Below are 25,761 nucleotides of genomic sequence, written 5' to 3'. Positions count from 1 at the left end.
CCTTTCTTGGCCACGTTAGAGCCCAGCCCCTCGCTGGCAGGGCCTGGCCTGGGATGCAGGACCCTGAGGGGAGGGCCCTGGATGCCAGGGCCCAGCTGGTGCACAGGCCGAGGTGGCGCTGCTGCCTTCCTGCTCTTCTGTGCGCTCTGTCAAGCACCGCCACCGGTGTGGGCTGGCACGTGGAACCCCCTGCCCTTAGGAGCCGAGCACCAGGCCCGCCTGTCCCTCTGGGTCCAGGGTCTGTTCGTTCTCTCAGTCCCCGTCCTGCCCCGTGTGGGCAGCTCGAGGACGGACCCGTGATGTCGGGGGACATGGCCAGCGCCGCAGGGAGTCAGCACTAAGGGTCTGGAGCCCTGAGCGGGGGAGGCTGTGCTCGGCCGGGCCACCCCAGTGCCACGCGGCCCGTGTGCTCCCAGGCGGGGGCGGGGCAGAGCCACGCTCCCCCCGGCTGCTGTGCCGGCACTGCGGGGGCACTGACGTGCGGCGTGCGGGCACCTGGTGTGGGGTGGGGCCGGGTGGGGCTCACGTGCCTCTCCCCCATCGGTCTGAGCCTCTGGCCCGTCCTCCCCAGTGGCCACACAGCCCCCCGTGACAGTTGCCCCCCAACGCAGCTCTGTGCCACCACTTCTTCCCTGGCCATGGGGACCACTGGCGTGGGCCCAGGCTCACAGGCACTGTAGCCGAAGTGTTTGTGGCGAGACCACATTGACAGGTGGCACCTGTGTTCCATCTGCAGGCGGCGTGGGAGCGGAGGCTGGCGGCCTACACTGGAGCCCCCATTTGCTCTGTCTCAGGCCAGGGGCTGCCGTTCCGTGGCCATGGTCCCTCCCTCTCCGGGCCCGTGGTGAGCTGGCCCGGAGCTCGCTGGCCCAGGGTGCACCCCTGGGTCAGTGTCCCTGAGGGCCATGCTGGTAGGCAGGAGCTGCCGCACAGGGCTGGGGCCAAGGCCGGGGTGCAGGGCACAGCGGCCCCCTGAGCAGGCCAGGGCGCTCTGCCGCAGGTCCCTCCTGGGACGGCCTCTGTCGTCTGGCCAGCCCCAGCCCTGCTGGTGCCTCGTCTGTGTGTGACTCGTGGGCCCTCGAGCCTTCAGCCCTCTTGCTTCATCCCTTGGCCCTGCTTTTTTGTCGCTGCCTCCACACATTGGTGTCTTTCTCTCCATGGACGGACGTGCGCGTGTCTCCCTTCTGTCCTGCTCCCACTGCCCCGTGCCCTTCCTCTTGCAGTGTGGGACGCCGCTCCCTGGCGCCTCAGGCGTGCGCGTGGTGCCGGGGACAGGGAGGTGAGGAGGGAGGGCGTGCCGAGTGGCCGGGGTCCCGGCGGTGGCAGGCTGTGAAGCGCTCTTACTCTAGAACGCCCGCGCCTGGTGCCACCCCGTGACCCAGCGCCACCCCCCAGCCTCCGCGCCTCGCTGCAGCTGCCCCTCGGGGAAGGGCTCTCCCAGGCCACCCTCCATCTCTGCTGCCTGTGGCCGGGCCTGCTTCGCCTGCCGTAGCGCACTGCGTCTTGATCATGAGACGTGCAGGGGGCTTCTTTGCCCTACGGGAGCTGGCTTGTGTGGCCAAGCCCTGCCCAGCAGCCTCCAGACCGGCGTGGAAAAGGGTCAGGCAGGCAGGAGCCTCGCCCGGGCCTGGCTCCTTGTGGGCCAGCGCTGACGGGACAGCACCCTGCAGGGCCCCGTGCGACACTGCCACTGCCACGGCCAGAGCACAGGCCACGGTGTGGCCTCCCCGTGCGCTTGGTGACAGTACAGCGACTCACAGAGGAAGAGTGGGACAGGCCAGGTTGGGTGTTTCAGGATAAACCTAGAGAGAGCATCCCTGCCGCTCGCCCCGGGGGAAGCTTTGTTCCGAAGGCAGCGGTACTGTTGGAAGGAAGCTGGGCAGGTCCCGTGAGGTCCCTCCCCGTGGGGCCCTGTGGGAGGTGGCCCTCGGGGGTGCCCAGGCCCTGGCCACACCTTGCACTGTGGGCCCTCGTGCGTCTGTGTCGGTGTCCCGGGGGATGAGGAGCAGGGGCAGCTGAAAGTACTGCCCCCGACGGGGAGACAGAAAGCGTCCTTGTCCACCAGTGCTTCCTGGGTGCCCTCCACAGTCAAACGCCGTTTGAAATGCCACTTTTATCCTGGCTTAGAGGTGGTAGTAAAGCATCGTTCAAATAATCAATACCGTATTTAACTCTTTGCGTGCGTCCAGCCTCCTGCCTGAGCTTACTCCACGGCACGATTCCCCTCGGGGCCTAGCCAGGGCCTCTGGAGATGGGTTGGGGGGAGGCGTTGTTCTAGGGGTCTGGGTAGCTCAGGGAAATGGGCTCCCTGCGTTGGCTGTGGGGTCCGGGGGGCTCCCCTTGCTGGGGACCGTGCCCAAAGGGCTCCCACAAGCAGGTGCCCGCTCAGGCCCCTGGTGGGCCTCAGGCAGCCTGGCCACCACCTCCTCCCCGTGCCCCACCCTGTGGCATCAGCCCTGCTCCGCGTCACCCTCAGCTTCTCTGGGCAGGGGGCTCCCAAAGGGCACAGGGGCACCCAAGTAGCTGCTGGGCCCTTGGGGGGTTGGGTGGGCATGTCCTCCCCCTGCCATGACTCGGCACTTAGCCCCCACCCCCACCCCCAGCATGTCGCCATGTGGGTCCTCAGAGGTGGGCCTTTGGTTTGCCCCTCTTCCACCCCTGGCCATTGAGGGCTCCAACCAGGACCGGGGTTGCTGAGCCAGAATGTCGTCCATCCACTGCTGGGGCGTCCACGTCACATCTTCTCCCCCCTGGCACCCTGCTAAGGCTGTCAGAGGGCCTCTCCAGCCACTGCACGTGCGAACTGGTGGACAGTGGAGGAATCGTGGGGTGTCTCCTTTTAAACATTTGTCCCAAGTGGGAGGGGCTGCGGTTGCAAAGACCTCTGTGAGTTGGGGCAGGCCCGCTGACGGCTGCCCTTGCCCCGGCCACCCCTTCTGCGGGGCAGTCACCGCGGCCAGGCAGGACCCTGAGCCCAGCTCCGGCTGAGCCTGGCTCTGGGCCCGCACTCCCATCTCCTGGAGCCAGAGCAGCAGGCGGGCGCAGAGCCGGTTTATTTTCCTCGGACTTTCTCCGAAGTCAGCAAGGTTTCTGTGGCTGCCCCACCCACTCCCCAGAGTAAGGAGCCCCGGTTTAATTTGCGGTTAGATGTCTGTTAAGATTGCGTCCACTTCCCAAGTCAGCACTTAATTGGCAAGGCGCTTGATTTAACAGCGTGGGAGCCTCCACCGGAAAAATGGCTTGAATAAATCACCGTCTGACGCCAGAAAATAGATATAATCTCAGCATTAACTACATTAATAGTAGCAGGAGCCGAATTAAGAAGGCCATAAAGCATAGGCGGGGGAGCATGAATTATGGCCCAGGCTCTGTCCCCTTGGCAAGGGGGATCCTCTGGGGGTGGGGCAGGGCAGAGGGGGTGCGCCAGGCCCCTCCCAGTCCGCCCCGCCCTGCCCACCTGCCCGGTAGGGGCCCAGGTGGGTATGCCCAGCTCGGGGCTTGCATGTGGGCGTGGCCAGGCCACCTGTCCCACCCCGCCTTGCTGGGCTTGCTGGGCTCCGGTGTCTGGCCCTGGGAGGGAGGGTGGGCTTGGCCGCTCTGCCCTCCAGGGCTCCCCCCACCCCACCCCTAGGGCCTCCCTGGGGCCGGGCCCTGGCTGAGCGCTTTCCACCTGGACCATCCTCCACCAGCAGGTGCTAGCAAGGTCTCTGCCGCGTGAGACCCAGCGCCGATGGGACCGCACTGCCGCCACCTCCTCCCTCCCACAGATGGCTCTGCCCCGTGGTGTCTGCAGCCCGGATGTGTTCCCGAGGCAACATTTGGCTTGCCGCGTAGGTGGCTACAGCCTGACCCGGCTGTTGAAGTTGTGCCTCTTTTGTCCACCTCACTGAGGTCGGTCCACCCAGGAGGGGCCGCCCTGGTTCTGGGCTTTAGGGAGAGCCAGGGGGGCACCTCCTGCCGTGCTGGTTTGCATCTTCTCGTGTCCTTCTTGGCGTTAACTGCCACTGCCAGAAACTTTTCGACAATTTACTGGAGGAGAATGCTGTCCAGTTTTCATTTCAGTTTTTTTTTTTTTTTTCCCCCACACCACATGGCTTGTGAGAATCTCAGTTCCCCGACCAGGGATTGAACCCGGGCCACAGCAGCGAAAGCGTGAAATCCTAACTGCTAGGCCACCAGGGAACTCTTTTAATTTCAGTTTTATTCATGCTCTTTGTCAAGTTCAGCATTCTTTATGTGTACTGTTCATTTGTCTCTGGCCTGTTTCTTACAGGTTTTCAAGACTCTCTAAGTATTCGGGGTGGGGGGCACCCTTTTGGATTTTTAACAGAACTTTTTACTTTTCTGTGTTCTTAAATCTCTCAGTCTGTTAAGACTTAGTATATTGATTTGCTTAGAACAGCCTTCCTCATCCCAAGATTACATGAGTTCAGTTATTTTCTTCTAGTGCTATGTTTTCAAGGTTTGCATTTAAAACTGTAACCTACCTGGACTTTATTGGGGACATGGTGTAAGACTAAAGGTCAAATTTAATTTTGCTTAACGCTTATTACCTGGTTGTCTCTGGACCACTAGACGTTCAGACTTTTTTTCCAGTATTTAAAAATGTCACTTTTGTCATGTACAAATCTTGTTCCTGAACTTGGCCTTCTGGACAGATCTTTCTCTTTGATTTCCCTTTGCAAAACATTTGTGGTGGTTTGTATTTTCAGTGGTCAGTTCTGTGGGTTTTCATCTTGCGTGCCTACCGCACAGGTCGGGGTATGCCCGTCTCCTGCCCCGGGAGCTCCCACATGCTCCTTCCCGTCACGTCCCCAGCCAGCCACCCATAGGTCCCACTCCTCTGGCCTCTGGCCTCTAGACTAGCTCTGTCTCCAAACTTTTGAACTTCATACCAGTGGATTCATATAGTAGGTACTGTTTTGTGTGTGACTTCTTTTGCTCACCGTTTGTTGTGGACTGAATCATCCAAATTCATAGGCTGAGTCTCTGAACCCCAGTGTGGCTATATTTGGAGACGAGGCCTTTGCAGAGGTGGTTAAGGTTAAATGTGGTCATTTAGGGTGGGGCCCTAATCTGATAGGTTTGGTGTCTTTATAAGCAGAGGAAGAGACGCCAGAGCTGAGCACTCAGACGCCACCTGCAGGCCAGGAGGAAAGGCCTCACCAGGAACCAGCCCTGCTGGTGCCTTGAGCTGGGGCTTCCGGCCTCCAGAACTGTGGGCCAACCTAGCCGCCCATCTGTGGTGCCTTACGGCAGCCTGAGCCAGCTGAGGTGGTGCTGTGTGCAGCAGAGGCGTCTTCTTTTCCCTCCCTGTGCCGCACTCCTCTCTGGGTGTGCCACACTGTGCGCGTTTTGCTCTCGATGGACGTCTGGGTTATTTCCAGGCTCTGCTGCTCTCTGTCCTGTTGGGCATGTTGCCGAGTGACTAGGAGCCCTCCTCTCTATGGAACTGCAGCCTCAGCGGGTGGATGGATGCTGGGCTGTAGCAGGGAAGGCCAGTCTCCCCCATGGCTGTCCTAGCCTGCACTTGTGCCACAGTGTGAGGGTGCTCCGGTCACGGGGGCTAGGGTGGCATCTCACGTCCCGATGACTCACGGTGCCAGTGTCTTCTCCCACTTTGGCAGACCTTCGTGAAGTGCCCTATGGAGTCTTTTGCCCGCTTTGGTATTAGTTTGTTTTTTATTGATTTGCTAGTGTTCTTTATATATTATGGCTACATTTCTCTATCAGATATCTTCTCACAGCGTGGGGCTTGCCTTTCAGTGCTGTCTAATTTATCAGTCTTCTTTTATGAGTAGTGCTCTTTGTGTCGTGTTGAAGAAATAGTTGCCTACCCCAAGGTCACGCTTTCTTCTAGAAGCTTGGCTATTTTAGCATTTATATTCAGCCTATGATCCTTCGTGAGTTAACTTTTACTCGCCATCTGAGGTGGGGGGTCAAGGTTTCTTTGTCTCCTCACAGAGACGTTTGCTGAGACGAGCCCCTCCCCCCACCAAAATGCAGAGCCAGAGACTGTGTGTCTGGCCTCCGTATTCTTCAGGTGAACCGTAGCAACACTGGCTCAGTTTCTCAGCCTTCCGCAGCCAGCCAGCCTCCAAACCCACCCACCTGCACTTAAGCTTCTCATCCTGCCCTCTGTGCAGGGCTTGCCTCGTCTCGGTGCTGCAGAAACGGTGTCGCGTGGGTTTTGCCTGTCTGCGGGCACACCTGCCAAGGTGTCGCCTTTAGTGTTTTGTTTTGCTTTTTTTTGTGGTCCCAGCCAGTCCTGCTGGTGTCTTGGAGGCTTTGACGGGCGTGTGTTCACTTTGCAGCTAGCTGCCTGCTCACCCTCTGCCTCTCAGGAACTTTTGCTATTGAGCTCGTGGGCCTTTCCCTGGAGTTGCTTGGATCCCGCGTCTGCGCGGCCACCACCCCCTTTCCCGGGGAGCCAGGCTGTGCTCACGTGTGACTCTCGGAGGAGCCGTCCCACTGGGGACTGTGCGGGAGGGGCACCTGCCCCCCCCCACTCCTCTCTTCCTGAGTCTCTTTACGTAGCGGTGACATGCGGGTCCCTGAGGGCCGGGGCTTGTAGCATTCAGGGGTCTGGTCGTGTTCCCACTGTGTCACACGCTCCCGCTTGGGCTGCCCTCCAGTGTCTCTCAGCTCGGCCACGTCCAGGTGCTGGGGCCTCTTCGTGACGTACATGCAAGCGTGAATGTCCTAGGGGGTCACCAGAGGGACACGGGCGACTGGTGTGAGAGCCAGAGGTGCAGCGGGGATGCAGCGAGGTGCCTGCCGAGCAGATGGCAGCCCTGGCTCTGGGGCTGGAGGGGAGCTGGAGAGACGGGGAGGGGTGCAGGTGGCCAGGGCCCTCTAACCCTGAGCAGTAGGCCGCGTGGCGCTCTGCGAGTGAGAGGCTGTGAGCCGCGTCCCGAGAAGGGCCGGCTGCAAGGTGGAGCGCGCCGAGCGCCAGCCAGCAGGGCTGCGGGGCAGTGTGAGGGCAGAGGCCCCGAGATGGGCTGCCGAGCAGGTAGGTGATGGGAGGCCTGGCCAAGGAGCGCGAGCCCTCTGCTGCCAGAGATTAGGTGGCCTGGCTTTTCACTGGGGCCTCGGCCCATCCGCTACCAGGGCTCCGTGGGGGCGCTCTCTGGGCTCTCTGGGCGCTGGTCCCCGCGTCCCTGGTGATGGGGGTCAGAGCAGTGTGCACCAGGGCACAGAGGAGGGGTTGCTCTGAGGATGGTGTGTGGGCAGCAGGGGCTGACGCGCTGGCCCAGCTTTGAGGAGGGAGCTTGAGGAAGCGCCCTCGGGGCTTGGTGGGGCGGAGTCTGAGGTCTTGGCTCGGGGTGGGACGTGGAGGGGTGGTGGAGGCTGGGCTGGACCTGAAACCCGGGCATCGCGGATGTTGCCCGGGGGCATCCTCGGGTACAAGGGCCGGAGACCGGACGAGCCAGGTGACTGGCACAGGGCTCCTTCAGGGGTGTCCTCAGGGAGCCAGAGAACCTGGGGCTGGCGCTTTACTGCCTGAGCCGCCTTCCCTTGTCTATTGCCCACGTGGAGCGCCTCGCCGATGCAGCCCTGCGGGAGAGGGCTGGGATGGGTGGGCTGGAGTTCACGGGCACGGTGAGCCGGTGAGGGCCGGGGTGGGGGGGCGGGGGGAGTTGGTGGGCAAGAGAGAGCGACGTGGGAGGGGCCGAGGGAGCAGAGGAAGGGCCCGCCCTGCCCCTCACCAGCCGTCAGGGGCCAGGGGAGCCCTGGGCGATAGCCCAGCATGGAAGGCGACCCTTGGGTGCAGAGGACCGAGGTCCCGCCCTGGGCTACACCAGCTATTTGGCTGCCTGATCCTGGGCTCCCCCAGCCCCTCAGCCCAGCGAGCTGAACTCTGCCCTCTGGAGTGGGGCCATTAAGGCCCAATAATAACCTGTTTTTTGCAGCTAACATACAAAACACCAATAGCTTCAGCTGAAATGGATTTTTAGAAGTGTCATTTTATGGAGAATTTTACTTTCTATTTTGTTGTTTACTAGGCTCTTAAAAGGAAAGCTTGTAATGCATGCATTGATCGAAATACCGATTGAATAGATGTGAGCACATAAAACAACCCAGCCCCCCTCATGCAGCCCCGGCGCTCGTACTGCGGGCAGCACGATTAGTGTTGCCCACCAGATGCCGGCTGGCCAGGGGCGCCCCGAATCATTTCTGTTCATTAGCGGGGACCCCCTGGGAAGGAGCGGCACCCTCAGAGACGACGCCTAGGTGTCCTGCTGGGTCAGGGGGGCCCGTGGGAGCCAGCCCCATGCCTGCACCCCCCGCCCCCGCAGTTCCACCCTCAAGTGCTCAGCCTGTGCCCTGGGCCGGCCAGCTCTCTCCAGGGCTGTCCTGTCCTTGTCGCGACCCACCAGGGCCCTCAGGCCTCAGCTCCCACCCGGACCCGTAGCCCCGCATCCACTGCGAGCAGGTGTGTCCTGGGAAGCCGAGCCATCACCTCACCCCTGCCCCAGGGTGGCTGGGGCCACACGCAGGAGGAGCACATCACACGCCGGGAGGAGGGTCCCAGGAAGCCAGGTGGCCCCAGTCATCCTGAGGCCCGCACCGTCCGTCCGTCCGTCTGTCCATCCGCTGAGTCCCTGGCTCCCGGGAGCCTGCCCTGCCACCTCTCCTGGACCCTAGCCCCCGAGGGCCTCTGTCCCTCGCCCCCAGAACCCAGAACGTTCTGTCAGCACCTGCGTGACAGGATGCCCTGCACGACGGCCAGGACCCCGAGTGAGGCCTCAGCTGGGAGGGCGCAGCCTGTGGCGGGGAGCCAGGCCGTCAGCGTTTCCGTGGAAAGCCCGCTTAAGCAGTTTGCAGCCGTCACGGTGGCGGCAGCGGCTGAGCCTGACCTACTTGGGATTCGCCGCGCAGCCGCCTCCCCGGGTGCCCCTTCTGCTGACGGCGCACTCCCCGCTTGCCCGGAGCTGCGTGGAAGCCGCTCCACTTCCTGAAAAATGCTTCCCCACTTGTTTTCTCTGCTCCCGGCCAGCCTGCCCGCCTCCTGGCCCTGCACTGCCCAGCCCCGGCCTCAGTCCCTCCAGCTGAGCCCAGGGGCCTCTCCTGGTGTAAGTGCCCCACGTGTCCTGTCTCCCGCCCACCGAGGTCTCCCGTCTGTGTGTCTCCCCTCACACCTCAGGGCATCCCAGTGTGCGGGACCCGGGTGGCCCCCCAGCCTCCCTCCTGGTGTGCATTCACCCAGCACGGGTCACTGGAGCCCCCGCTCGCCGGCACGGCCCCCGCCCCGTGGTGCCCGCTCCCAGGTGTGACACAGCCCTGTGCCGTCGGGGTTTGGGGGAGGCTTCCCAGGGACCTGACGTCTGACCTGGTCTCCAGGTAGACCTGTGTGACAGGCACAGGGACGGCATGTGCACAGGCCTGGCTCAAGGGGGGTCGCAGTGGCCGTTGAGGGCCCGAGAGACCCGCCTGCAGCGGGGGCAGGTGGAGCGCGGGGAGCTCGAGCAGACGTGCAGCTTTCAAACCAACTGATGGGATGGGGACCCCACCAGGGAGCCGTGAATGAGGGCAGGACCCCAGACTGCCTCTGGGGCGAGAGGGCCACTTCCTCGGTACCAGTGACAGAGGTCTGGGCTGCGTCCCCATCCCGGGGCGTGCGGGGCGTGCGGAGGAGGGGAGCAGACTGTGGGGACTGGAAGGAAGGTACCAGCGAAGCGCTCTGTGTCTGAGGGGCCTTCCTGGAGCATAGCCGCCAGTTCCGCCAGCAACTTGTCCAGGCGCGGGCTCCCCGGGCCTGGCCCTGTCCCCAGCGGGCTCTGTCCCACCCTCTCTGGGTCCACGGGGCCTGTGCCAGGCTGCCTTAGGACTGGGTGCTGAGAGGCCTGGAGCCCTCAGGAGTGGGTACGCCGGAGCGGGGCCCCTTCAGCTCCAGTGTGGTCCTGCCATCCCACCTGAGCAGTGACAGCCGAGGAGGAGCCCGCGGGGCTGTGCTGGCGGCCTGAGGCCGTGTCAGTTTAAAGGCCAGTGGACCTGGCGAGGAGGCCTGGGCACCCGGGCGCAGCTCCAGGGTGAGGCTCGCCCTGCCCAGGGTGTCCTGGAGGCTGGGGCTGCTTCCAGGGTCTCCAGGGCCAGGCCGGCTCCCTGCCCCTTGCCTCCCTGCACCTGACCATGCCCTCCGTTAGGAGGAGCCACTCTGTGGGCCTTAAGGTGACGTGGCCTGGCAGGCTGCCTGTCCTCGGCCCAGGGTCTTGGGTGCGCTGGGGCAGGTGAGGTGCGTGGCGTTCAGGTGCTGGTCTGCCTGGCACTCCGTGCACGCACACCTGTGCCCCAGGCTGCCAGGCCGCTTAGCCCAGGATGCTCTGGGTGGGCCCGTCTCAGCCGTGCAGCCCGAGAAGCGGACCCGCAGCAGGGGCGCCCTGCGCATGGTGTTGGGGGCTGCACAGACCTGCTTGGGCAGTGGCCAGGGAGCGTGCAGGGAGCCTGGGTGCCCAGGGCCAGCCTTTGAAACCGCTGGGGAGTGGGGGAGCCCTGGCAGGCTGGGCACTCGGCCACTGCCGGCAGTGCGCCCCGCAGGCCGAGCAGAGGTTTTGTCACGCTCATCCTGGCTCCCTGGGGAGAGCTTTCCTGTGTTACCCAGACCCTGATGCCCCATCTCTCGGGGTCCATTTTCCCTGGGACTTTCTACTCACTTCCTGGGTACAGCAGGTGAGAGGGGCCTCAGAGGGCAGAGCCCCTTGGAGTTCCTGGATGGCCTTGGGCCTAGAAGTTTCTAGCTGCTCCCCAGGCAGCGGACACACGGGCCGCTTTTCTTTTGAAACCTACTTTTGTGGCGTGTGTGTCTTTTTCCCCATTACTGCCGCTTTTCATTTAAAATGTTATCTCCCCCCCACCTGTCCTTCGTGGCCCCCAGGGGGCCGAGGGGAGGCCCAGCCCTCACCCCAGAGTAGTCAAGGTTATGGTGATAAATCCTGGGGCATTGTCACTGCTATTCGGAGTAAATTGGCTGGCCGCTTTCGGGCTGAAGGAAAGATAATTTGCTGTAGTATTTCAAATGGATTAGAAATGGATTTGAAGGGAAAGTTCATGCCTCCCATCACAAAGGCGAGAAAAAGGACTATCTTAAGGCAGGTTCCCTCCCCGGCCTTCATTATCCTCGCTTAATACCTTTCCTATTTTCCAGCCTTAATGAAATTTCCTGGCGGCATGGGCCTGCCGGACGGATGGGAGCAGCCTTTAGATCTGAGGCTCCTGTTGTAGAAAAGGAATTACAGGCCCTTGCTGCGAGGGCAGGCGCGTTCTCTGGGTCCTTGGCCCTGCTATTATCTCATTAATTTTATCCCCTCTTCTCAATACAGTTCGTTTCCAAAGGCTGTCCTCTCCATTAGGGTAACAATTTACTGGAGTGCTGTGACACCCACGGCAATGAAAGGCTACAAGGTGTTTGGGGCGGCGGTGGGGGGGGGGGCCCAGCCCACTGTTCCAGTTCCCGCCTGCCCGGCACCTGCCAGGCCACAGGTCCAAAGTCAGCGGGACCAGCGGGAGAGGGAGGGGCAGAGGCGGCTCTGCGAGACTGCAGGCCGGGCCGGTTTCCACGGGCTGGGGGCCCTCCCCAGCCCTCGCCAGCCCTCCCCGAGTTCTTTGGGTGCATCCACCTCCCCCAGGCAGCCCCAGGGCACCATCTGGGAATGCAGCTTCTCCCAGCTTGGCTCCCAGGCTCCTGGGGTGCCCCAGGGAGCTGTGGCTCCAGGGCTGTTCTCGCACTGCAGCCCTGCACCCAGGCATGCGGGGTCCTCGGGCCCAGGTGTGAGCACAGACTGTGAGCACAGAGCCGGGGCCTCGGAGCAGGAGGCCTGCTGCGCCTCCGCTCCTCCCGGAGGCCCGCAGTCGCCCCGCCACTGCACCAGAGCCCAGGGGCATGGCTTTTCGGGTCGGAAAGGGGATGGATCGGTTGGTCGTGTTCATCCATAAGAATAATCAACATTGTCCCGAGAAAGAAATGTCACCTGAGATGGGCGTTTTAGCAGTAAGAGCAAATCGCAGAAGGCAGTGATTAACGGGGCCACTTCTCCTGGGGGCGGTGGGTGGCCAACAACAGCCCCAGACTGAGGCTTCTCTGTGTGCAGAGCTGTGGGACGCAGGCCCTCGGGGGGGGGGGCCGTCTGAGGGGTCCGGCACACGCTCTGCCCTGAAGCTTCCAGTTCCTTCTGGCCCCAGGACCTGCCGGCCTCCACCCTGCTGGGTCCTGCCTGGGCGGGGCCTCTTCCTTGGGCTGCCACGTGCCGCTTGAATCCCACGGCCCTCGGCGTCACCTGCGTGGCTGCCTCTGGGGGCGGTGGCCTGTCCCTGTCCAGCCTCAGCCAGGAGCGCATACCCACCGGTGGGGAGCTTCCTCACCTCTTGAAGGGCCTGACTCCCTTCCTCCCCACCGTCTCTCACGTTTGATGGGGGCCAGCGCCCTGGGCGGGGGGTGAGGCAGGTGGGAGAGGGGGTGCCCCTGGTAAGGGGAGGGGCGGCTGAGCGCGTCTTTGTTCCTGGCAAGCGCAGTCACACGATGGCGATGCACAGCCTGTGCGGGAGGCTGGGGGCTGTCCCTGAGCAGCCGCCCCACGGTGAGGGCCTGAGTGCCACGGGCAGCCGGCGCGCTGGGGGCGACCCTGGGTGCACAGGTGGGGGCTGCGGAGTGGGGGGGCCCCGACGCTGCGCCTCGCCCGGGGCTGGCAGATGAAAGGGCAGCTGGTTTGTGGGCGGGGAGACCTCTGAGGGCTCGGGATGGTGCGGGGCTGGGGGCCGGGGCTGTCGGGGGCCTCTCAGCCTCGGGCTAAGTGAGCTGTGGTGACCACCAGCCTGGGCTCTGCTCTCAACCTTGGAGATCAGGGCTCAGGCCAAGCTGTGCCTTTCGGGCAGCAGCCACAGCTCCTGCAGAGGGCCCCGGGCTCCCAAGGCTGACAGCGCTCTGCAGTGAGGGGAGGAGACCCCACCCAGCCCTGCCCCCTCCTCACACCTGCACCTGGCCTTGGTGTGAACCCAGGGGACAGGGCAGGTGCCCGCTGGACATGCAGATGCCCTGAGGCCAAGGCAGGTAGATCTGCAGTCCCAAGGTCCGGGAGAGCCTGGAGGTCTGGCTCCTCCCCCAGAGGATGCCCACGTGCCCCGTGAGAGGGCAGCTGGAGCCTGTCGGCACGGCCAGCGTGAGCCGGGCTGCCGAGGACCCTTGGCAGGAGTCCTTCGCTCCAAGATCGGTCTCTGTGAACTTAAGTTTTAATTAGGGGAAACGGGGTTGCGCGCTTTCTGGCGGGCCTCCTCAGCTTCCCGCCTCATGGTGCTGCTTCAGGTCCCCAGCACCCGGCTCACTCGGCTGGTGAGAACGACCCCCAACTCGCAGATGGAGAGATGGGGGCCAAGGGGTGGGCCCGGAGGCCTGCCGCGTCCCGTCTGCAATTCAGACCCAGGTCTGGGCCCCCTCCCTGGCCCTAGGGAGCCAGGAAAGGGTGTGCTGCTGCCCAGGTGGAGTTGGGGTTCGTATGCTCCCAGGGGAAGGGGCCTCAGCGGGAGCACTTTGGAGAACCCAGAGGGAGGGTGCCATGTGTGCCCCAGGACGGGCCCTGACTTCAGCTGGCTCCTCTGCTGGGCCCCAGGCTGCTGCTGGTGGCACTGCCTGCAGTAGGACCACCCTCCTCACACGCCGCCCCTCCTGCTGCTTGGGGGCCATCTTCGGGTAGAGGTGATGCTCACGCGACAGCTGGTGCTCCCTTGCCCAGGTTTGCCAGTGGGGCCCGAATGTACACTGGGTGGGGACAGCGTGATTAGCAGAATCTGAGCTCATAGGGAATTAAGCTCAAGTTGCATAAACAGATTCCTGCTGAAACGCACGGGGTTGGGGGGCGGTGCAAGGCCAAGTCCTTCTGGAGCCCTGAGGCCCTGGGCAGCGGGAGGGCCTTGGACCCCTCGTGGCAGCTCGGGGGAGCAGGTCCACCAGGGCAGCTGCAGGCCCACCATCTGTGGGACCTGAGTCAGGGTGTGTGTGGCCGCTGCCCGCTGTGTGTGTGTCGGGGGGCTTATCCCGGCCCGTCTGCCCTTGGGCTGGCCTGGGCGTCCGCTAACCCCAGGACAGGCGGCTCAGTCCTCTGCCAGCCTTTGACCTCGAGGAGACTTCAGTCTTTCCCCTGCCACAGCTTGCCGGCGGGAGCAGGGTCTGTGAGCCTGTCCCCTCCCGGTCTCCATGCAGGGCCCTCCGTGCAATGGAAAGAGAGGCAGGGAGGGCGGGCAGTGGAGCTTGCTGACCCCACAGCACGGCCTTCCCAAAGCCGGGGTGGCACCACTGGGGCAGCGCCCAGGAGGTGTTCCCGGGCAGTGGTGATGGCCACAGGCCTTAGAGTAGGCCCTCAGGGCCACCTTAGTGCAAGCGCCCAGGGCACAAAGGAGCCCCCTCGAAGCCGTGTCGCAGAGGCGTGCGTGTCGGAGGGGGAGGCTCAGTCCCAGCCTGGTTGGTGGGGTTGAGGGTGCCCCCTCCTGTGCCAGTGGAGGGCGGGAGACAGGTTTCCCGGACCGCGGGCCCTGGGGCTGGGCTGACAGGCGTTCCCTGTCCTTGCAGGTCCTTGGTGCTGAACGGCCTGCGTACTGCTGCAGCGGGTGGGAAAGCCCAGCCCGGCTCCCCTCGGTGGCGGAACAAAGGCTACCGTTGTATCGGAGGCGTCCTCTACAAGGTGTCGGCCAACAAGCTCTCCAAGACCTACGGCCGGCCCGGCGGCGACGGGGGCAGCAGGCCCCTCTTGCGCGCAGGTGAGGCTCCTGGCGGGTGAGGACTGTGCGTGCGCCGGTTGCTCCAGGCTGGCCACCTGTCTGAGGCCCCAGGCCTGGGGCTCTCCCGGAGCCGGCCGGCCCAAGCGAGGGTTTCCCAGACAGCGCCCCAGCCCCAGGGCCACTTCACTCCTGCTCGCAGAGCCTCAGCAATTGCCCCTCACCAGGCTGGCAGCGGCCACGATGGGCAGGCCCCCCAGGGACGGCTTGGGTGCCCCTGCCTCTTGCTTGGCTAAGCCGCCTCTGATTTTCTGTGTTTTGCTCCTGGACAAAGGAGATGAGCCGGGTATGGTGAACACGGCCTGGGCGAGTGAACACCTGGGGCTGCGGTGCCTAATCGCTTTGGCAACGCCCCGCTGTGCCTGGAGGCCGCCACCACCACGTGCGCCTCCGCGGCCTGGGAAACAGGCCGCAGAGAAGGAGATGCTTTGGATTTGCTTATTGTGCACATTAACTAGAAAAATAGTTTGGTTTCAGTCCAGTTTTACTCTTTTCCTCTGCTGTCGAAAAGGGAGAAAAACGAGGAGAGGTTGCAGGTGGTATGGGGATTGCACAGGCCCAGCTACCCCAGCCCCCAGCCCGACCCGCCCAAAGGGGCAGGAGGGAGAAGAGGCCCGGGCCAGGGAGGAGGCAGGGCGTGGGTGATCCTCCTGGAAGCCCTCCCTCTCTTCTCCCAGGGCCTCTGTCTGTTGGCCTGGGGCGCCTGGCTGCCTAATTCTAGGCCAGGTGCCCCGGGCTCCCCAGGACAGGCACTCTGCGCCTGCCTCGTGCCTGTTTCCTACCTTGAGGGGTTGGGCTGTGTGACCTCTCAGGGCCTCTGCCTTGACCTCGAGAGCTTGGTGGTGGAGGAGCAGGTGCAGAGGCCTGGCCGAGCCTCCTCAGGGGCCTTGGTGAGACTCAGCCCCGAGGGGCTGCCGCCTTGGGTCAGGGGATGCCCTGAGGCAAGGCGGGTAGATCTGCTGTCCCACCCGGATTGCCTAGCGGGCCTGTAGCACGTGTGCTCGTAGTCTGTGGGGCCCACACGCAGCTGTGGGCATCTCAGAGGGTGGGACCTCAGACCTCCTCTGTCCATGGCCGCTTCCAGCCTGCTGCTTCCCCTGAGCCAGGCCCCTCCCAGGGCTGCCGCAGCCAGGCCTGCTGGCGGGCTGGACAGGGCCGTGGGTGCCCAGACATCCAGAGAAACGCACAGGGCTTGCAGCGGCCGCTCGGCGGAGTGGCCATCCGGTGGCCCGAGGGACCAAGCCTCTCCGTGGGCCCGACCTCTGGCCCCAGCTATGCCCGAGCCCCCCCACCCCACCCTCACGACCGGCCCAGCAGGCAGGACCCCCGCTCCGCTCCCTGCTGTCCTCCCTTGGGCTGGACAGGTTGTGGTTTGGGGCTGTCCTGGCCCTCGCGGGGACCCTGGGCTGCACGTGAGCCTGATCCGAAATGGGCCTGTGGGACGGGGCTGCACCCGCCACCTGGGCTCCTTGCGTCCCCTCGCATCCCTCACACCTGCATCCAGGCGGAGGAGAGGCGCCTGGAGGCTGAGAGGAAGAAGCGGCTTTGGACTCAGCCTGCCCACAGGCATCGCGGGGCCCCACGTTCGAGCCGCCTGCTGGGCGCTGGGCCCCGGGTCTGAGCCGGCTGCTGCCCCGGGGTGCGGTCAGAGCAGGTGGGAGGGGCCGGCGTTAGGGACTGTGGGGCACGGTCCTGCCGCCTGAGCTGGCAGCTGGCCGGGGAGGGGGCTGCGACACTTCTCCCCGGGGAGGATGCCACGCTGAGCCCGCTGCCCTCCAAGTGCTGAGCTCCGCAGAATCCCACCTCCCCGCTCAGACAGAGCGGCAGGGACAGGACAGCTGCAGGGTAGCGCCCTGGCCTTCCCCACCCCTCTCCCCCCAGCCCACCAGCCTCTGGGCGATTAGGTGAGGAAGGGGTGGGGGGGCTCCTCCCTGCTGACCCGCCCCTGCAGGCCACAGCTGCCCATACCCTGCTGACTGGTCTGCTGGCTGCCAAGGGGCAGCCCTGGGGCTCAGCCCTCCCGCCTCAGGGTCGGGGCAGGGAGGTGGGGTTTGGAGCACAGACCACAGGGCAGCCTGTCCTGGGGACATGAGGCCGGCCCAACACAGCACCAGCTGCCTGGACCCCCATACGGGTGGCCGATTCTTGGCTATAAGGAAGGTGGATTGCTCCCAGCTGTGGGAATGCCTGTGGACCAGCAGCCCACTTAGGTGAATGATAATTAAAGAAATAAATTTTCTCCTCCGGAGTCACAGAACTTTGACTCCAGCGAGAAAGTGCAGGCCTCCTTGGGAGGGGGCGGGGGCTCCCCCCCCTCCTGGCTGCCGGCCTCTCTGGGACAGCATCAGCCCCTGGTTGGGGTGCCTGATCCATCCCAGGCTTCGTTGGGGAGAGCCTTGCCCTGCCCAGCTCCCGAGCCCCAGGGGCAGGGCCTTCTAGCAGGCACACCTTGCTTCCCTGGAACCCCGGGGCCAAGCACTTCCTCCCAGGTCTAAGGTCTGCCCACCCAGAGGGCCCAACCCTGGGACCCACCCCCCCCACATGCTTTGGCCTGGAACCTGGCGGGGGTCCTCCCAGGCGGGGGCTCTGATGGGGCTCCACTGGGCCTGGCCTGTGCCTCGGCCCCAAGAGCCAGCAGGTCCCTGCGGTGGAGCAGAAGCCGCGAGTCCCCCTGCCAGAGCCGCCTTGCTCAGCCTGGGCTGCAGGCCTGGCTCCCAGGCTTCTTCTGAGCCCCAGGCCCCAGACCGGGGCAGACGTAGGCTGTGGTGGGCAGTTTCCCTGCTGCTGACCTGCCACCACGTGCCCTGGGCAGGTAGTGCGGGGCGGGGTGGGGGTGGGGGCGGTCTGAGTCGCTGCCTGGGCGGGGGCTGCCTCACCGCCTGAGTCTGTTTTGGGAAGACCCCTGGGAAGTGCAAGCTCTCCAGAAGGCTCAGTGCCTCCTGCTCTGCGGTGGCCAAGGGTTTTCCGCTGAACGTTTCAGCGCCTCCACACCGCTTTTCGAACAGCTACTTCATGGGCCTGTTTCAGCGCTGCAGAGTACTTGGAGAGGCGCCGCCTGTGCTTGTAAAACTCCTGCGGGGCCCTGCACTGGCATGTTTGTAAGAGCAGAAGTGGACAGAGGAGTAAACCTGCCCGCACCCCCCCTGCCCCCCACCCCGCCCCGCCCCGCCGCCCCGACCAGAGGCCAGGCCTGCGGGCGGGTCTGACAGGCAGGCGCATGACGCCAGTGGCCCCTGGCGGGAGCAGATGGCGCCACGGCGTCACTGGCGGCCTGGGCGACTGCCCCGGAAGCCGCGCTCACCGACAGTGATCAGATTGCACTGTCACCCTCAGGCTGGCAGGCGGAGGGCCACTGCGTGCCATCTGGACTGGCCTCCACTGCCACCCCGAGGATGGGTGTCCCCGGCCTGGAAACCAGACTCCAGTATGGCCTGGAGCCGTCCTAAGACCCCCTCCCCGCCAGCCCTCACGCTCTGAGCCCCCTCTCTCCCTTCTGTGTCATCGCGTTCCCTTCCCCCATTCACACACAGTAACGCAGCCGCCTGGGCCGTCGTGCAGAGCACTTCCCTCCCGCGGGGGTCTCGCGGCACAGCCCTGGAGCCGCCTTTTTTAACTTGAGGAGACCGAGGCTCAGAGGAGGGCGGACACTGGCCAGAGGGCACTGGCCCAGGACGGGCTCACAGAGCGTCCAGGGAGCGGCAGGGCTTAGCAGAGGGTGGGCTGCGGAGGAGGTGGTCTCAGGGTCCGGCCTGTGGGGCGCAAAGGGGTTTGGGTTTGGACAGGCCGAGTGAAGTGTCAGAACACTGGTGTGACTGGGTGTGGAGCTCGGGAGACCAAGCTGAGCGGGCCCTGGGAAAGGACGCCCTGGGGCGAGCCAGGGAGAGGGCCCTACAGGTGACAGGAGGGCCGCCTGCCCAGGCCTCCCACGCGGCTCCGGCTCCGGTGGGGGGGGCTCAGGGCCAGGCAGCTTGGGGGCGTCCCTTTTTAAACCTGGGATGCTTTGTCATCGCCTCAGGTCCCTAGAATTTCTGAGTGATGTCACTCGTGCCTCCTGCTGCCGGATCCATTTCAGCAGCTGCCTGTGGGAAACCGGATCTGGTCTGGGAAGGGTCATGTGTGTGTTGAGGAACTGTGGCCATCCTGAGCAGCTCTCACCCTGCCCGGCCCGCCTTGGTCCTGGGGAGTGACCTGGTATCAAGAAGGCAGGCGGGAGCCGTGTATTAGCCCGGATGCCCCTTCTGTAGGGTGAGCTCACGCTGCAGAAGACAGTGCCACCCGCCTGCCCTGCATCCCCTGCCCCCAGGGCCCAGCCCCACCCAAACCCCAGCTGCCCTGGCTGCGCGTCCACCTGTTCCCTTCCTGTCGCCACTGACCACTCTGTGAGCAACTCCCCTTCAGGCCACAATCGGTGACCTCAGAGAGGCCTTGCTTGGTCTGTGCCCTTGGGGTTTTGAGGAGTGTCTTACACGGTGCCTCCGAAACTGTGCGGAGCGGGTACCCGCCAGGGCCTCCAGCCACACGACACAGGCCGCCGTCGGCACATGGCTTCCTCAGGGCCTGGGAGTGAGGACTTCAGGATTTGTGGCCATACACATCTTTTTTGTTTTTATCTTACGACGCTTTAAATAAGCTATTCTTAGCTACTGCAGAACCAGGTGGCATTCCCAGACCCCACTCAGGTCACGCGTCCCTGGGTTCTCCTCCAGGCAGAGGGAGGTGGCAGGGAAGCCCCACCACCCACTGTTCCTGCGACCACTTGCCTTGAGGCAAGACTACGGGCCAAGGACTTCCCTGGTGGCGCAGAGGTTAAGAATCCTCCTGCCAACGCAGGGGACACGGGTTCGAACCCTGGTCCGGGAAGATCCCACATGCTGCGGAGCAACTAAGCCCGTGCACCACAACTGCTGAGCCTGCGCTCTAGAGCCCGTGAGCCACAGCTACTGAGCCCACGTGCCGCAACTACTGAAGCCCGCGTGCCTAGAGCTCGTGCTCCGCGACAAGAGAAGCCACCGCAGTGAGAAGCCCGCGCACCGCTACGAAGAGTAGCCCCCGCTCACCGCAACTAGAGAAAGCCCATGCATAGCAATGAAGACCCAACGCAGCCAAAAATTAATTAATAATTAAAAAAACAAAGACCACTGGCCGGCAACCAGGGTGGCCTCGAGGAGCTGTGCCACCAGACCTGGTCCCTGAGCCTTCGTCCCCGTCCGCTTCTGCTGTCTCGCCTCGGCCTCTCCCCTGCACAGGGCTGGGATGTGGCCTGGCAGGGGCCCAGGAGGGCAGGCGGTTTCCTGGAGGGGTGGCGGTGCCTGAGCTGAGGGTGGGGCATCCCAGGGGGCCGGTGCCAGGCAGGTGAGCAGGGAGAGGGCAGAGCCGGGGCGGTGGGCCTGGAGTGACCCGGCCTCTCTCCACCACAGGCCGCTTGGACCCTGCCAGCAGCTGCAGCCGCTCCCTGGCCAGGTACGTCCCTTGGGGTTGGGGGCGGGGGTGCTCCCCGTCCTCCCGGGGCTCACGGACGTCTGCCCCCTCCCCAGCCGGGCCGTGCAGCGCAGCCTGGCCATCGTGCGGCAGGCGCGGCAGAGGCGGCGGCGGAGGAAGGAGGAGTACTGCATGTACTACAACCGCTTCGGCAGGTGCAACCGCGGCGAGCACTGCCCCTACATCCACGACCCCGAGAAGGTGGCCGTGTGCACCAGGTGCGCCCACTGGGACCTCCCTGCGGGTGGGGTGGGGGCTTCCCCGGGCTCCTCGCCCCTCAGACCCTCCCTGTTTGCCTAGGTTTGTTCGGGGCACGTGCAAGAAGACGGACGGGACCTGCCCCTTCTCCCACCACGTCTCCAAGGAGAAGGTGAGTTCTCCCCTGTCCCCTGTGCCCGTGGGGCCGGGGGTGGGACCTGGAGGCTCTGCCCCTCCGTCCCGCCACGTGCCCGGTGACCCCTAGGTGCGCCTGGGCTTGGCGAGGGGCGGCTGTGTAGGGCCGGGCCATGGCGGAGGGGGGCGCACAGTGCGGGGAGCTCTGAGGTCAGGGGTCAGTGCTGGCCGGGGGGCCGCCCACCGCGCGGAGCGGGGGCTGCAGCGGGTCAGAGGAGGCGGGATCAGGCGGAGGCGCTGCTGCTGCTGCAGCTTTTCCCCTTGAGGAACTTGAAAAGAATCAGCATTTTTCTCCCTAGTAGAGCTTCGAAACTCTGCTGTGAGCAATTTGGAAATTCACGTCGAGTTTCGGGTTCATTAGCTCCGGCTCCAAAGCTGGTGCAGGCTCTGAGCTGTCTAACGCAGAAGCCCCGCACCAGCGCCCTGAATTAACGTTATTGTTATTTGTGTGGACGTGCTGGGTGCAAACAAGGTTAATTGAAATGAGAACGCAGTTTCCTCTTGATAATGATGCTGACGGCTAGAGGAGTTCCGTTTGGTGCAAGAGTTGGCTTTATTACCCCTTTTTATTAGCGCTAATTTGGGTCCTGTATCAAAACGCACATTAAGGGAATTGTCTGCAGCCGCAGCACTGCCGGCCGCAGGCCGCCGCTCCCTTCTGCGCTGCAGTTAAAAGACAATTAAAAATAGTCTCCTCGCTAAATCACCCTTTGTTTCTCTGCTTTCTCTCCTTCCCTCCTCGGCTGTAGTCGTATTCAGCTGCCCCCGACCCCACACCTCTCCCCAGAAAAGTGGCTTTTTGAAGCTCCTGTGTGTCCTCTGCAGGCAGGCGGGAGTCCAGTGGGGTGCAGTGAGGAGTCCGGCCGGGAGAGGCCAGCAGTGGGAGGTGCCCGGGGACCACGTGGGCAGGGCAGGCAGGTCTGACAGCGGAGGGAGGAGGCCCCCGAGAGGTATCAGGCCTGTGGAAGGTGTGAGACCTACAGGGTGACAGCCGTGTGAGCTCCTGGCAAGGTTCCATCCCGCCAGGAGGCTGGCCTGCTGGAGGGGCAGGGCTCACCCCAGGGGCCCCAACCGAGGAGTCAGCCTGGGCGACTTCAGAGGCACACACCTTCCCCTCCCGCTGTCTGCTGGCCCTCAGGCCTCAGCCCCCCCACGGGGGGGAGAAGAGGGGCTGCCCACCCTGTGTCCCCCACCAGGTCTCCCCTGGACCCACCTGCCGACGGGCCAGGGTGCTGGGAGCCTGCCCCCTGCACCAGTCCTCCACAGTGCCCGCCTGCGTTCAGTGCTCAGCAGAGCCCCGTGGCCAGGCTTCACCAGGCCAAGTCAGGTCTCCAGTTCACGGACGCTGCCAGGTGTCCACGCATCAGGCAGCTGGAAACTCTGCTGGATTTCAGGCCCTATGGGCTGACACCCCACCTAGAGCCCCCATGCACTGCCTCCCTCCTACCCCCTAGCCCTGCTCTTCTAGACCAACCTCCTCCTGGCCCATGCCACCCCAGCCCTACACCCTGGAAACCAGGCAGGCTCGGGGCAGGTGATGGACTCAGGTGACAGCACATCTGGGCCTGAGCCAGCCTGCTGGGCTGGGTCCCCCGTCTCAGTATCCTCATCTGGACCGTGTGAGGGCAGACGAGCTCTGCCCGGGCGACCACGCCTTCTGGGGAGGCTGAGGGTCTGACTTCAGGGTGGGCGGCCCCTCCTGCTGGCCAGCGCTGTGTTTATTTCCACAGTCAGTGTGTGGCTCATGCCTGGCGGTGGAGCCCTGGGTGGGGCCCTGGGGTCCTGGCGTTCCTGCCTGTGAAGTGGGGTGAGGAGGGGGGCTCGGGGGAAGTGGCCTGCCCTCAGCCTCACTGCCTTTCCACCCCCCCAGATGCCTGTGTGCTCCTACTTCCTGAAAGGGATCTGCAGCAACAGCAACTGTCCCTACAGTCACGTCTACGTGTCCCGCAAGGCGGAGGTCTGCACCGACTTCCTCAAAGGCTACTGCCCACTGGGTGCGAAGGTGAGGGGCGTGGGTGGTGGGAGGGGCTCGCGGGTGTGTCCTCGCCCATCACGCTCACCTGTGGGCTCAGCCCAGCTCAGCACCGGGGCTGCCGTTGTGGGAAAGCCCCCAGCAGCTGAGCAGCCCTCGGCGCCGCAGCTCCTTCTGGGAGGGCCCGCCCCCGTGGGCCTGCGGGGCTGGGGGGAGGCTGCACGGGCCGTGGGGGACCCCGGAGAGGCCTCCTCGGTCCCGGTGCCCCGAGAGGGAGCCTCCTCACCGGCCTAGGGGCTGCAGCAAGGCCCGCTGCCACCCTTTCCCCACACACTTGTGAGTGACCGCCCTGCCTCGGGGACCCGTGGTCTGCCGTGGGGGACCAGGCCTGGGCCCTGGGCATGGGGAGCGCGTGTCAGTGCGGGGCCAGCTCCCCGGCCCCGGCCCCCGCGTTGCGCACCGCACCCCTCCCTTCCTGCGCCCGGCTCTCTGCAGTCGGTCGAGCCCTTCCCCGAATCCTCTTCCTCCTGCCCCAAGCCTAAGGGCTGGGCCGGCTCCGCAGACCCTGGGCCCCAAGCGGAGCCAGCGGTGACCCTGAGGGCGGCCCTTCCTGGAGGCGGGGCCCAGCAGGCAGCTCCAGAGCAGCCCAGGTGGGGGGTGGGGCAGGACCCCCAGAGGCTGGGGATGATTATTGTTAGAGATTCCATTTAAATGAAAATATCAAGGCGGTCTTTAAGGTCTGCCTCTATTAGTGGAAGTGCTTACTGCGTCCCTTTCGGGCTGCGAGGCTGCCCCGTGATGGATAGCAGCTTGTAATTATAGGTGGGAAAAGCGCTGAGCAGGCCGGATCCGCGGGAGCAGAAGCAGCAGCCTGGGCCGGCGAGGGTTAATTTTATTCTAAATAATATAAAAAGTGCTGAGTCGTCACCTTGCTCCTGAAGTGGAAGTCCTCAGATGGGCCCCAGAGAGTTTATAATATTCCACCGAATCGAGTGGAATTGTTAACCTTGCTTCATAAAGCGCTGGCTTGTTAAAGAGGCGCGTTCCCTTTTCTTGTGAATAATTTAGGTCCGGAGTAGGTCTCTGCCCCTTCCCCTTTCGGGGGCCGGGCGCTGCTCCTGGGCCTGAGGCTCAGAGGTCAGCCCCTCGTGTCTCCTCACTTTGTCCCTCCGGACTCAGGACACCTGGGGACACGGCGTCCTCCTGTGGGACGCCTGTCACTTCGGGTGGTCCAATGGCCACATGTCACAGGGTCACCGCCACAGAGCTTTCTGCGCGAGCCCCGAGTCCCGTCACTCCTGGCGCTGGCGGTGGGGTCGCCTCGGTCCCTTGCTGTCGGGTCCGTGGAGCAGCTGTTAATGCACGTGCCGTGGGGGACGCCACTGTGAGGCGCGGCGCTAACAGCCCTGCTGCTCTGTCCACCGCGCTCGGAGCACCGTCACCAGCGCTGCCCTCAGAGGGAGAGTGCCCCTTCCCTGCCTGCCCCCACCGGGAGTGGGTAGCAGTGCAGACTCCGCGACTCCCACCGGGACCTCACTGTCGCTGTCCAGTTGCTCACGTGGTCCCCAGGGTGCCTTCTGGCGCTGCAGGACGCGCACCCCGCCCTGGAACGGCCCTCCCTCCCGGCACCCTGGCTCCTCTTCCTTGTGTTCACAGCTTGTGGTCAGGGTGCTCACTGCAGCTGGGGTGTCGCGCGTCTCCCGCGCCTCCTGCTGCAGCTCACGTGCAGTCTCATTCGCGGCCACCTCTGTACCGACAGCCCCCGCCCGGCTGCGTCCCGGCCCTCGTGCCTCCCTCACATACTCTCCTCGACCTCCTTCTCACCCTGCCCCTGCGTGTGTCAGGGTCCGGGCTTCCAGGGGCGCTCTGCCTGCTGGAGAGGCCCCTCCGCCCCTGTCCCCTGCTTCCTCCTGCCCTTCGGAGGCTCTTTGTCCTGGCATATCAGTCTTTGGAGTCACAGACAGTGTCTCCTTGTCACCGCCTGATAACTTGCCCCGGATACCCTTTCCCAGGCTGAAATCCTTCCTGTTTTTATGGGAGCATCCTTCCATTTTTCTCCATGTGGGTCTGGTTCCAGGATCTGCCCCCACTCAAGGCCACGCGCCCCTCCTGTACCTTCTCCAGTTTGGCTTTATGAGCTGCAGTGAGGCGGGGTGGAGGCGAGGCTCCGGTTGGGGCTCAGACCCCAGTCCACTCGCGGCCGTGGCCCTGCACAAGTTGTTCACCCTCTGGGCCTCGGTTTCCTTTCTGTAAAATTGGGATAACGGTAGTACTTACCACGTAGGAAGGTTGTGAAGATTAAGACGTTAGTGCAGGGGGCTTCCCTGGTGGCGCAGTGGTTGAGAGTCTGCCTGCCAATGCAGGGGACACGGGTTCAAGCCCTGGTCCGGGAAGATCCCACCTGCCGCAGAGCAACTAAGCCCGTGTGCCACAACTACTGAGCCTGCGCTCTAGAGCCTGCGAGCCACAACCTTTGAGCCCCCGTGCCGCAACTACTGAAGTCCACGCACCTAGGGCCCGTGCTCCGCAGCAAGGGAGGCCACCGCAGCGGGAAGCACGCGCACCGCAACGAGGGGTAGCCCCCGCTCACTGCAACTAGAGAAAGCCCACTCGGAGCAACAAAGACCCAATGCAGCCATAAATAAATAAGTAAGTAAGTAAATACGTACATACGTACATACATTAGTGCAGTGCTTCACAGCCCTTTGAGCAGGCCCTGGGGTGTCAGGGAGGCTCCGGTGTCCCTGTTACCCAGCCTGTGGTGTGAGGTGCGACCTCGCTTCGTTTCTTCCACGTAGTGAGCCTTTCCCCACAGATACGTGCTAAGCTGTCCGTTCTTTCCTCTCTGATTTGTGGTGCCACGTTTTAAAGCCAGCTTTATTGAGGTACGGTTTACATATCGCCCCGTTCATCTGTTGGGCAGGTGTACGATTCAGTAGGTTTTAGTAAGTTTACGAAGTTGTGCAGCCATCACCACCCCCCGGTGCTGGAGCGTTTCCGTCACCCCAGGACATTCCCTCGACCCTTTCTGTGGTCGGTCCTGTCTCTGCTGCCCCCCCCACCCCCAGGACACACTAACGTACCTCCGTCTGCGTGAACCAGTCTTTTGTGGGCAGCGCACGCGAGGGAGTCCTACCATGCAGACTTTGGCGTCT

At 64.0% G+C, this 25,761-nt stretch overlaps 1 protein-coding gene across 3 annotated transcripts in view; it reads left to right on the top strand.

Annotated features, from left to right (window-relative positions):
• Window positions 1–25,761, top strand: part of ZC3H3 (zinc finger CCCH-type containing 3) — an 82,370-nt gene that overhangs the window by 39,702 nt on the left and 16,907 nt on the right. Inside the window, exons 5-9 of one of the 3 annotated variants that reach the window (XM_060128601.1) lie at window positions 14,558–14,745; window positions 20,181–20,223; window positions 20,298–20,459; window positions 20,542–20,611; window positions 22,505–22,636. In XM_060128601.1, coding sequence (XP_059984584.1) covers window positions 14,558–14,745; window positions 20,181–20,223; window positions 20,298–20,459; window positions 20,542–20,611; window positions 22,505–22,636 — 595 coding nt within the window. Of the gene's footprint in view, window positions 1–14,557; window positions 14,746–20,180; window positions 20,224–20,297; window positions 20,612–22,504; window positions 22,637–25,761 lie in introns of all 3 variants that reach the window. The other 2 variants (XM_060128603.1, XM_060128604.1) reach the window with 2 other exon arrangements.

The sequence above is a fragment of the Lagenorhynchus albirostris genome, chromosome 17, assembly GCF_949774975.1.
Source record: "Lagenorhynchus albirostris chromosome 17, mLagAlb1.1, whole genome shotgun sequence".
NCBI classification, from domain to species: Eukaryota; Metazoa; Chordata; class Mammalia; order Artiodactyla; family Delphinidae; genus Lagenorhynchus; species Lagenorhynchus albirostris.
This window is presented reverse-complemented; position numbering and strand designations above follow the sequence as displayed.